The sequence below is a fragment of the Anas acuta genome, chromosome 14, assembly GCF_963932015.1.
Source record: "Anas acuta chromosome 14, bAnaAcu1.1, whole genome shotgun sequence".
NCBI classification, from domain to species: domain Eukaryota; kingdom Metazoa; phylum Chordata; class Aves; order Anseriformes; family Anatidae; genus Anas; species Anas acuta.
Genome location: NC_088992.1, coordinates 16514221 through 16526453, shown reverse-complemented (window position 1 = coordinate 16526453; position 12233 = coordinate 16514221). Strand labels below are relative to the sequence as shown.

At 35.1% G+C, this 12233-nt stretch overlaps 1 protein-coding gene across 12 annotated transcripts in view; it reads left to right on the top strand.

Annotated features, from left to right (window-relative positions):
• TENM2 (teneurin transmembrane protein 2) overlaps positions 1-12233 on the top strand; it is a 1136432-nt gene that overhangs the window by 662914 nt on the left and 461285 nt on the right. For all 12 annotated transcript variants that reach the window (XM_068697798.1, XM_068697795.1, XM_068697797.1 and 9 more), the window contains one exon: positions 3641-3916. In XM_068697798.1, coding sequence (XP_068553899.1) covers positions 3641-3916 — 276 coding nt within the window. The remainder of the gene's footprint in view (positions 1-3640; positions 3917-12233) is intronic.

The window sequence follows — 12233 nt, the reverse complement described above, 5'->3', positions numbered from 1 at the left end:
GGTATATAACACTAAGAAACCATCTATCTGCTTTGGCTGCTAGTAGTGCACTTCAGCTCATGGTTTGGGTTTCCCTTTGTGAATGCACAACATTCCCTCTGTGAATGCCTGGGTTTTGTTCTTTGAGGTCTTGATTTGCTTGGTCTCCTAATTTCTTGTGGAGTCATGAGGAAGATGCTTCTAGAGGGAGACACTGGATCCCTGGGTCAGGCTTGGTTTGAGTTTCCTCGCGCCAGCATCCAGGGGCTGTGGTTTGTACTGGAACTGGGGAGAGGAAGGCTGCCCTTGTTCGTGGTGACCCTGCTGCCAGCAGGATCCCAGCAGGAAGTATTCAGTCAGCACCACTGGGCATGAAAGTATGGAAGGGATTTGGTATTTTCTTATTGTTTGTGTGAAGATATTTTATTCCAAAGCAATAGTAGGATTCTTTCTGCTATGAAATGATATCAGCGCCTCCAGAGCCAAACTTATCCTCCATCTGAATTTACAGCAGTGGTCTACTAATGCCATGAATCCCTTAATGTGCAATTGTGGCTGAGCAAGCAAGAAAATATTATCAAAGTGAAAGCAGTCCATATGTTATTCAAGAGATATGAACGGTTTTAGGGAAATTAGACACATAGGAGAACACAATCCAGATCAAGAAAAGGTGTAGAGAACATAATTGTAATGCTTCTCTAACGTTTTCATCAGATTTTCAAGTAAAATGAATGAAAGTGAAGGTGTGTGTATATATATATGTATCTGTATTTATACCTATCTATACCTGTATATATGTATATATTTATATATACACGTATATATTTATATTTATTTGTATATACAGGTATTTATTTATATATATTTATATATATATATATATATATATATTTATATATATATATATATATACAAACACACAGGTATAGATAGGTATAAATACAGAGTCCATGTGAGAAGAATATTTTTCGCTGGAGTGGGGACTCTCTGGGATACTTTATGTCTACAGTAGGTATGCTTGAGATACTCTTTTGTAAGACTGTGAGGAGATTTCTGAGAAGCAGCATGGAATATCCTTCTCCAGAGGCTCAGTAAGTAGGTTGGTTCCATTCCTGTTCTTGAGTTGATCCCATCCAGTTCTGTTACATTTAAAGTTGGTCAGTTTTCAACTTTTTGTATCAATGTTTCTGGAAGCTGTTAGATTCTCACATAACAAAGCTCTAATGGATGGACGAGTTCCATGACTACTGCATTTACCTTCCACTTGCAGTGCCTTTACCATTTTCCTCAGACAAATGAAGTTAGAATTTCTCTAAAGATTACTTTTTGCATCAGATGTTATAGTTAGATTTTTTATGCCAATACAGAATGCTAATCAGAGTGAAATTTTCTGGGCTTCTAATGGCTGTTAAATTCTACAGAATATCATTAAATTGTTTTACTGAGTATGTAAAACAGCTTAATTAAGCTAATATATTCATAACTGATGTGTATTTGTAGATATTTATGCCACAAGAAAACTTTAAAAGCTTCACTTTCATGATGTGTGTCTAATGTCAGCATGCACTTTACCTGTGTGGGCATGAAAGTATAGTGCTAGTAGGTTGCAGTTCACATTCTTTTCTATAAATATTTTATATTTTGGGTTGATAGTGACTTTTTTTTTTTTTTTGACTAACTTTGGCTTGCTAATATGGCAAAACCAAGATTCTCATTAGCTATTTTGGTTAAATATGTTCTACTGAAATTGCACCTGATGAAGTTTCACACTTGCTTTTAAAAATAATTATTTCTTCCAAATTTCATGGCAGGGTTCTTTTAAACAACAAAAAAAAACTCTGGACTGATGTGCACTTAGGCTCATACTTAGGACTGTTCAGTTCATTCCTGATGAATAAACCACTGAATTCATGATTACTGGATTAGAAATTGGAAAGCAAGTTAAAATGTACTCCTGACTAAGAGTGTTTGGTATAATTGGGTGTTGATAAGAGCTGACATTTTTTTTAATGACATCCTTTTTTTACTATTTTTATATATTGCGAATGAATGCTTTGTTTTGCTAGAAGCATCCAGTCAGTGTTAATTTTTGGCCACTGTGTTGCTGCTGGCCCATGTACTGGGTAACCCAGGGGTGAAGGAAAGCATGCCTTCCCTCTCCTTGTGCTCGGTGTTCCTGTCTAGCCATCACTGGATGAAGACATAGCTCAGGTTTCCAGGAGAAGAAACCCATCACCTTCCCTAACTGATGAGCTATAACTAAAGAAGTTAAGCAGGGCCTAGTTTTACTTTCTGTAGATCTATGAAAGCGTCCTGTATCCAAAGCACTTCAACAGCTGGATATGAGACCAGAGAGGGCTGACATAAAGAGGTGAACCAGTCCTGGCTCAACTGAGAAAGAAATTGTGATACTTCAGTAAATAACCAAATTGATTATATGTCTTTATCAATGGAAGACACTTCGGTATGTTTTTTACTTAGTGTATGAACTTTCATTATGCAGCATCATTCTGGTGAACATATAGGGGAAGAGGGGAAAATATAAACTACTTTTGGACATAATAAAAATACCATTATAGAAACTCAGACTACAGATGTAGTTTCACTGTGAATTAAATTATTGTACGCTATACTGCAAGTCACTTCATTCTGTCCTGATTTTTCATTTGCAGCCCATTGTAATGAAGCCGAAATCACTATGCTTTTCAAAAACCTAGAAAGCCTTAGAGACAGAGCATATTTCCACATGCAGTTCTTTACAGTCCTGTTCATTCACGTAGGAAGCAAATACATAAGCAGAAATCAACCAGCAAGTCTATACTTTCTGACAACCCTGGGGGACTCCATGTGCCTTCAAAATACATATGACTGTCCACTGTGTTGTTATTAAGTGCTAAATGTCTTGTTTTGATTTTGATCCTGAAAGTTTTGCCTATAAACCCAGTGACCTCTTGATTTTGGTGTTAATGTATGCTTTCTTATTAAGTACGATGAATAAAGGTAGAAAACAATTACAATAATTGAGATATGTTTTAATTTCTATAGCAGATATTTAAACTACCAATCTCACACAGTATGAAAATGCAAAACTGGTGACAAGATTTCTGTTTCATCACTGATAGATTTGCATTCTTTCAAGTGATCCTTGGCTCTGTGAACTCTTTTCCCAAATGTGTACTCATTTTCTATGAAATAGGAAACCATAGGAAAGTTAGAACTAAAGATTCCTATCTCTCTAGAAGGCTCATGTCTTGCATGAGAAACAGAGATTCTCTCTGAATAGTCAAATGCTAAACCTCAAAGCTAAGGCTCTGGTTCTGCAAATACAAGGTTAGATATGTAAAGCAAGTCATGTTACTGTCACTTGTCATGAACTTTATATATGTAAGCGATAAATTATTTGGGGTCAAAATAGTAGGCATAAGTAACTTAAAATTTACCCTTGTTTTGTGTTTTTCATCCATTTCAAGTATATTCAGTGTGTTTTCGGTAAGTCTTGCTAGATCTTTGCACCAGAGATCTCTCTATGCAATTCATTACAAAGGCTTAGCACACATCATAATTAAGAAAAATTAAAAAGTTCTGTTATTCTGAAACTTATCAGATCCCCAAGATTATAAATTATTTTAAATTATTTAGTTTTCTGTAATTGCCTTTCTAGGAACAAACTTCACCCTTGCAGAGCTAGGAATCTGTGAGCCCTCTCCCCATCGAAGTGGCTACTGCTCGGACATAGGAATACTCCACCAAGGCTATTCCTTGAGCACTGGCTCTGATGCTGACTCGGACACAGAGGGAGGAATGTCTCCAGAGCATGCGATCAGGCTGTGGGGAAGAGGGATCAAATCCAGGCGAAGTTCCGGTCTGTCAAGTCGCGAAAACTCGGCTCTCACACTTACCGACTCCGACAACGAAAATAAGTCAGATGAGGAAAACGGTAGGCCTTTTGTTCAATATATTCTTAATGCGCATACATAAGAATGTAATCATACTGAAAAATAGTTGAGTGTTCCTTTAAAGGTGGTTATTTCACTTTTGTTTCTTTTTTTTCTTTTTTTTTTTGACATTGATATCAGGAAACTCTGTTTACATGTATATTACATAATCTGATATATATATTGCTTTATCATACAATTTACTGTTCAGGCAATTATCTTTCACAGAAGTTTGTGCTCCAAGTACATTAAATTAAACTTAATGATGAGAAACAGGAAGAAATTTCTTTAAAAGTTTCTCATGTTTTTATAGAAAGCTTGAAGTAATATTAATCTATAATATGCTAGTAGCTGTAACAATGGTGCTAATTTGTAACAATCACATTTATTTTGTGTGTGTTTTTTTTATGAGGTTTTGATTTTTTTTAATTTATTTGTTATTTGCTTACTGATAAGTATGAAGGGCTTTTAGAAAGCAAACCTATGCATCATACTGAGGCAAAGTACTTATATTTAGCATAGGTTATTAAGTTCATAAGAAAGAAACTTTACACTATGCAAGAGTCATTGGTGACAAAAAAACCTAGCCAGTGGTTGATGAAAAATTCCATGCAGACAGCTGACCTTTCAAATGCATACAGTCCTGATTAATGTTCTTCATATCAATCTACTAAAAGTTTTTACTAGGCAAATTTTCTCTGCCCGCATCTTTTTAAACTAAATTAGAGAGGAAAAAATGTTAAGAATGGATTTGCCACCATTTGTTCTGCATCCTGGGAAGGTCCTCCCTCCTAATGAAGGTGCAAGCTTAGCTTAATAACTCAAGGGTTTGTTGTTTGCCATTTTGAGAAGGTGACGGGGCATCTCCCTAACCCTGTATCCCTGGAGCAACTATTCAGGCAGGTAATACTACCCAGTGTAACCAGCTTTCAGCTGCATATATTACTTAAGACAAAATGTAATTTGTTGCACACTATTGCTCTGCTTAGAGGAGGATATTTTCATGTTTATTTTAGGCTCCTCCCCATGTTCAGTGAGAGTTGTCTCAGTTTCAGCAAAGCAGGGCTGTGATGGGCACTGGAAGTGCAAGCAACTGCTTGTTAAAGCAAACAAGGGAAAACTGAGTTACATTTTCTGTATTGATTGAAAATAGTTCAGAGAAGTGCAATTGATTTTGTTTGCAAGAACATTTTTTTTTTCTGATTTAAATAGAATCTTCAAGTAATATCTTCTCTCTGTAGGCATAGCAGGATATATTTCCTCATCAAAACCAAAGAGGAAACGTATTTTTACTAGCATGAGTGGATACAAGGAAGCCAGTATTTTGAAAAAAAAACCTGACTGGTTAATTAATTAGTGCCATTCACAGAAAATAGGATGATTTCCATTGACTTCAGTATAGTTTTGATAAGGCCACTGTGCATTATGTCAAATAAAATAAAAAACTGACTAATTAAATTCTGGCATTATGGAACAATTAGAATTTATTTCTACAGCATGAATTCACGTATCTGTAGATGATTGGCAGTTTGTCTCTACTTCTGTGGAAGCACCATGCCACACCTTTTGTCTGAGAAATTTTAATCTCAGGACCTAGTTGCATAGTGTTGCAGATGTTGATGAAAGAATGAGTCTGTTTGCTTGCATTTCGTTTTTTCTTCCTGACAAAAATTTCCAAAGAGTAAATGAATTACTGAGTAATTTGAAATACAGTGCAGTGAATCCATTTTGAACAGGTAATCTTTCTAACAATGATGTTAATAAAAGAAAGGAGGACATGATAAAAGAGCATGCAAGAAACAAACTAGTGTGTGGAATTCATTTTTACTTGGCAAGGTTCTTATGATAACCATTTATGTTTGATTGTTTAAAAAAATCATGCTAGTATGGAACAACTATCATATACACAGAGGTGTTAACTTCAGTAAACTTTTTAGTCTTGCTCTCCTGGTTAGCTCAAAAATCAATGTTTTTTCACATCACTGACTTTATGAAGTTTTGGGATGTATTATCATATAGATTGACAGTTGCCCCACTGGTTCAGCACCACGGTGTGGACACTTACAAAACCATCATTAATTTCTCACGCTTGTGCCCAGCAGCGGTTTCCTACATAATAAAAGCTGTGTCCTTCAGAGGCAGATCAATAACCTGCTAGGTATTCATCTTGAAGAGGAAGTAACAAGAATTTGTATTTCAAGAGAAATTCACTTTCTGATGTTGTTTCACATCTGCAGGATACTGGCATAAAACGGAACCTTTCTTGGTACGAGGTTTTATCCATTTATGCCTAGCAATATTAGAAGGAACTCATGATGCATGCACTTCATTGAATATATTTAAAGTACTTTTGAAGCTTTTTTCCCATGGTATGGTTGTACTATTCTGTTACAAAACAGTAGTTGAACTCCAAAAGGTGTTCTTTTTTTTTTTTTTTTTTTTTTAATATTGAGATAATATTGGGTAAAAACAAAGCAACAAAACCTTTCACTTTTCTTGCAGTATTATATAGATTTTGTCATTTTTTGTTCATCTCCAAGTAGCCTAGCTTAATCTCTAAAAATTGCTCTGACAATATGATGTTGTGCCAATACCAATCTATTCACAAAGCTTTTGATGATTTTCTGCATTTCTAGATTCAGTATGATTTCATTTGATCATAGATTAGAATTGTGTGAACCCCAAAATATCAGCTTGTTCAAAATACTTATGGACAAATTGAAATAATGTACACCCATTAAAATTCACTCTTTTACATGGTACACTAACATCATTTGTAGCAAAACAGGTTATTGAAGATCCAGTTTGAGAAGGAACACTTCTATTTTTCACAAGTCTGATTAGGCTCAAAATTCTTAATGGATCTTGCAACTGTTACTGCAATCTCTATCTGCTGATCTCCTTTAGACATAGTGATGTGAATAGTTAAGAGAAAATCTGTGATCAAACTATTATACAGCATGATTTGTTGTGTTGTGAGATTTAAGTAAATTAATGTTTTTGCAATACATCCAAATGTAAACTGTCAATTAGGTCTCCTCTGATGTTGTGTGCTAGCTTTGTGGAGAGAGTTATTTCTGAACACCCACAGATTCAGTGTGTAGGGGATATACTAGAGAGTTCCTCTAGTGTAATGGACATAATCCCAAAGTAGGAGACATAATCCCAAGTAGGAGAAAGGTGAATAGGAAAGTAGCATGTGAGCTGAGAGTACATTTCAGTAATAGGTGAGTGCTGAACTATTAGACCAAAAAAAATCTGCAAGGAGGACTTCATTTGATATAAATTTAAATCAGATTAATTATACTGTTGTACAAGAGTAAACATCTGTAATAGTGGATACTTCCATCAGCATAGGTGACTTTATTTTTCTAGAAGGTTGTTACTTTGGCGCTTTTTGTATTAGCACCATTGTTAGACATAATGGATGGTACCACTGATAGAATGGGACATAACATAAAATGTTTACTGTGAGACTTCAACTCTGATATAATATCAAACAGTTGAAATGTTTCTGCTTTGCATTTGTTTGTCAGGAAGAAAAAAACAAAAACATGTCTAGGAGGAGAAGGAGAGTGTTCAGGGGTGAAACCATTTCATTAAAATAGTCAGACCAAAAAAAAGATGATCAAAGAATGCTTTTATTTTACCAGTAGTGACTGTGAGTTGAGCAGTAAGGCAAGAATGAACAGGAATAAAAGAAAGCAATCTCAACCTTCTACAAAACAAGGGAAATGTTTCAAGATTCTACTATGTGGTACATGTGGTAATCTGTGCACGTTTTGCATGTAGTATTAAACACTGTGATTTGGTAGCTCTTTGTAGATAAAGCCTATGTAAAGCAAATCTTTCTGAACATACAGCAAGAATTCTGTATCAATAGCCCAGCTATACCTGGTGATATGTGGAACAGGGGTACTTTGGTTGGTTGAACCTGGAGAGTCCTGCTGTTGAATTGAGTAATGCCATACTCTTTCCCTTTCCTTACTTCATCTCTTCCTGGAGACCTTCCCTTTGGAAGACAGCTGGTCTCCAGCACCCAGTTTGAGGATTCAAGTCGCATAGGAATGCGTTGTGCGATGCTTCACAGAGAAACGATATTCGGGTTCAATATCTATCAACAAGTGCTACACTAGACATACTAGTGATGATTAATGCTGCTTCATTTTTTTCCTTTATCACATTGGTGGTTTTTACTGTAGTGATTGAAAGTTTGAATACCACACAATACCATGTGTGCATATCATTTATTGAAAAAACAAACAAACAAAAAACCACAAGTACCATGTATAAGGTAGAATGAAGTAGGAAAAAAAGTAATATGAGAAACTGTACTTGTGTTGTACTTCTGATCAAGTGTACTTCTGATAAGGGGGAAAAATTGAAACTATTTTCCTTTTTTTGTTGTTCTATGAAGTTTTCAGTGGTGATTTCATATAGTAATTTCTCAAGCGCATATATGAAGTAAATCTTAAAAAATCAAAACATAACCATTATTCAAACTGACTTCATATTTTATTGTTGTTTTAGTTTTATGAGCAGTATATTCTGGGCTTTTTCCAGGATTTTATTGGCTTAGGATGGAAATGAAAAGATACTGCCACATCAGAGTAGTGTATAGAAGCATCAGACCATCAGATGACAGCTGAGGAGTTTATTTTCTTATTTTCACTGTTTAAATTTTGACATGTTGTTCTCAAAGTTTTTTTGTTTTAATTTTTATTCAGTGTTCTATTTCACACTTCATAATTTGCAGAAAAGGTTATGGTGAAACTGTGATTCCACTCTTCAGAAGATTTTGATTTTGTCTTACGCACAATAATGTCTGTAAGTAATTAGCCCACTTTGAAAGTAGAAGGTTTTAATCTTCCTGACAACAGGATTCTGTTTGGGTTTAAAAAAAGTTGGACCTGAACTTGCTTCCTAAATGTTTCTATTAACAAATATTCATTGTGGCCTATGGGAAGTACTTTTCTTGTTAAAATGAATTGCTTGAAGAGGATTGAGTAGGAGCAGATCTGTGAAGTCTCGAGATGAGCTAGGAACAAAAAATAATATCCTTGTCATTTTGAGGTAGTATATCTGTGTGTGCAAGAAGCAGGGAAGCTGCTTACTGTATGCAAACATACTTGCTGTAGATTTCACAGTTGTGCTTAAACAACTGAGATTTTCACTCTAGCTGGAAATGTTGCACCCATTTGCCTCACAGATCCACCCAGGCAGCTTGGAAACAGCAGGAGGGACAGAGAAGAAAGAGGGAGAGCCACCATGATTGTGTGATCTTTTATAGCTTAAAGGTATCCAGATGGTCCGAAGGTATTGAATGAGATTTAAATGAAATGGAATCATGTTCATTATACACCAACTAGGCTTCTGAAGGAAGAGTGCTTGGACGGTTAGCTTGTGCATGGATATTCTTCATCTCTTCTTTGGTGAGGGCATGTCAAGTGCTTTATAAGTGACATTTTAAAAGTCATTAAGCCATGATATCAACACTCAGTTGCTTAAGTGGATCCAGTTTTGATGTGATCTCAAAACCTTAGGACACTAAGTGTGCATGTAGTACTGGTAAACTCTGAAGCCTTGTGCAAGACAGGAACATGAAATGACAGCATATACAATCTTAAACGCTTGTTACAATTTTAATATTACCCAGCAACACTCTAGTGTAGACCACTGAGATGTTCAGATGAAAGTACTGCTAATAATACAGGTATATCAAAAGAGCTAAATGCTACCCAGAACTTGGTGTTTGGTGATACTCTGGAGAGTTAGGATGCAGATGCGGCAACAGTGGCATCTGTGCTTAGGTGGCTTATATAATAAGGGGGGGTAAATAGAGTGTTTAGCTTGTAGCTGAGATTCAGTAATTTCGCAGAGATCATAGTTTCCATTCAGTTGAGTGTTCACTAAAGAGAGATGTACACTGTCATCTCAGGTTTTATTCTACAGGAAGTACGTTTCTAGCCCTCCAGATTATAGGAGAAATGGATGAAGTATAAAAAATAAATTTTTTATACATGGTATGATGAGATCTTGCTGTCCATACTTGGCTTGCAATTCAAAACAGGGCTTCAGTGTCCATAAAATTTGTAAACTTTCATTTCTCTTGGGTGTCAGGGATTTTAGTACCTCTGGCACATTAAATGCCCCATTCTAGCTGCTGGGCCTGAACATTTTTTGTTCTATCTATATATTACAGCACAACCTTGCTGAAGCTGTTTCCCATTTTGCAGTTTTGATCTTTGTAGTGACATATTTGGAGTGCCTGACTGCCCCCTCTGTAATTGCATGAACCAAGGCATCTAGGAGTTAAGACAAGGGAAATGAAATCAAGTATTTAGCCAAGAAATTGAGGAAAATGGAAATACATGCTGGTGAATTAAGGCTTCCTGGAAAATAATCCAGCAGCTGGGTTCATAAACTATGGAGTCTAACTGTAATCTAGTTCTCCTGAACATGAGGGAAGAACTTTTACGTGCAACTTTATCTACATTGTCATGTGAAGGTTACAACACCGAGAGCTTTTTCAAAAAAAGCTATCTCAACATAACCTTGTGATTTTTCAATTAATATTTTAATTATGAGCCTTTCCATGTATTAGAGAGAAATGATGAAACTATATTTTTAAGAATTTCATTATAGCACATCATTCAGTTTGTCAATTATTAGTTTTAGTAAAGCTAACTTAGATAATATAGGTCACTTAAGCAAGCAAGCTGCAGTACCTTTGTTCAAAGTATAACTGAATTAGAATAATGCCTTTTTATACTTTTCCATAACAGAAATGTGTATCTGATAACGTTAATCCAGCTTGGTAATGAATTCATTGTGAGTGGCTGATGAGCGATAAAACCATTGCAGGAAGGTTTGGCTGTACACGTTGTTAAACAAAATTTATCAGAGTGAAACATAAAAATGTGTATTTTACATTTTCATTGTAAGATGAAGCACACATCACAAGAAACTATGCATTGAATTTATTTTAAGTCTACTCTTTCAAAAAGCTGTGAAATTTTACCAAAAGCTTCCTCCAAATTTATCAAGCCAGATATCGGCACCTTTGTTCATGTAGCATATCCCACTATTAATAGTCTTCCTAATTACAAAGACTTGCATATTTCACTGATAAGCACATAATTAGGTCAAGGTACATAATACTTTTTCTAGCCAACCCTTCATTTATGCAGCTTTGCCTGAGTCTGACCAATGGACTTTGTGTGCATGTACAGTGCATATTTATTTACCATACGTGTATAACTACACACGTTTAAGTATTAATGCTGTTACTAAATATTGCATTTGATATATTTTGTGTTTGCACACATATATTTGATATGATTGTTACTCTTATGTTTAAATGTAACAGCCTATTCAGAAATAAATGATATTCATTTAGAAAATGGATAGGAAATTATATCCTAACTTTTTTAATGCAGAAGTTTTAATATATGCATATATTAGAATAAACAGAGCTTGTTGGAAATGTAATTCCATAATCACTGAGTTTTAAGAGAGATTTCATGTTATTACTTTACTCTTTTTTATTAAAAAAAAAAAAAAAAGTAATTCTTCAGTAGTAAATAACATAGACGTGCCTTAAGTTACATTCCTTAAATCAGAGGAGAGGAAATTTAATTCAAGAATTTTACCTATCTTTACCCATGATTTGTTATTACAGAATTGGACTTCTTCTGCCAAATATGTTACAAACAATCTGGAAATCAGCCATTCTCTTTGCTTGTAATTTCACTACATCTCACATGGATTAACGACAACTTTCTTAAAACAATTTAAGCTTTTACACATTATGCAACAGTCCGCTTCCTTGACATTGAAAAGGGGAATACTTTTGTATATCTTCAGTCTTTCTGTAGCATTGGAAATTGCTGACACTCTGATGTTCTTTCATTAAGGAACTGTAGGGATGACTGGCAGTGTTAAGGCTGAAGTTCTGCTTCTCAACTCATGTTAAAGATTTGTTATGAGCAGTTTGTCCACTTCCAAAACAGTTGCTTAAGTCTTGGTTCAAAGACCTTTCACCTATATTCTTCGACATCTCAAAAACTGTTGGTAGCACTGCAGATAATATGCTGAAATCGTAACCATACATGTATGTGAACATGAAATACTGTCTATGATAAAAATAGAGGACTATTTATGATAAATGGTTTGTCAGCTTAGTCTTTGATGGTTAAAGAACATCTTATTAGAATAGAACCCATAAAATGAAAATATGATGATAATGGAGAAATGGAAGTAATTAGAAGAGTTTACCTTTTCAGTAAAATTGTCTGCTATTGAAAGCTAGTTATAACT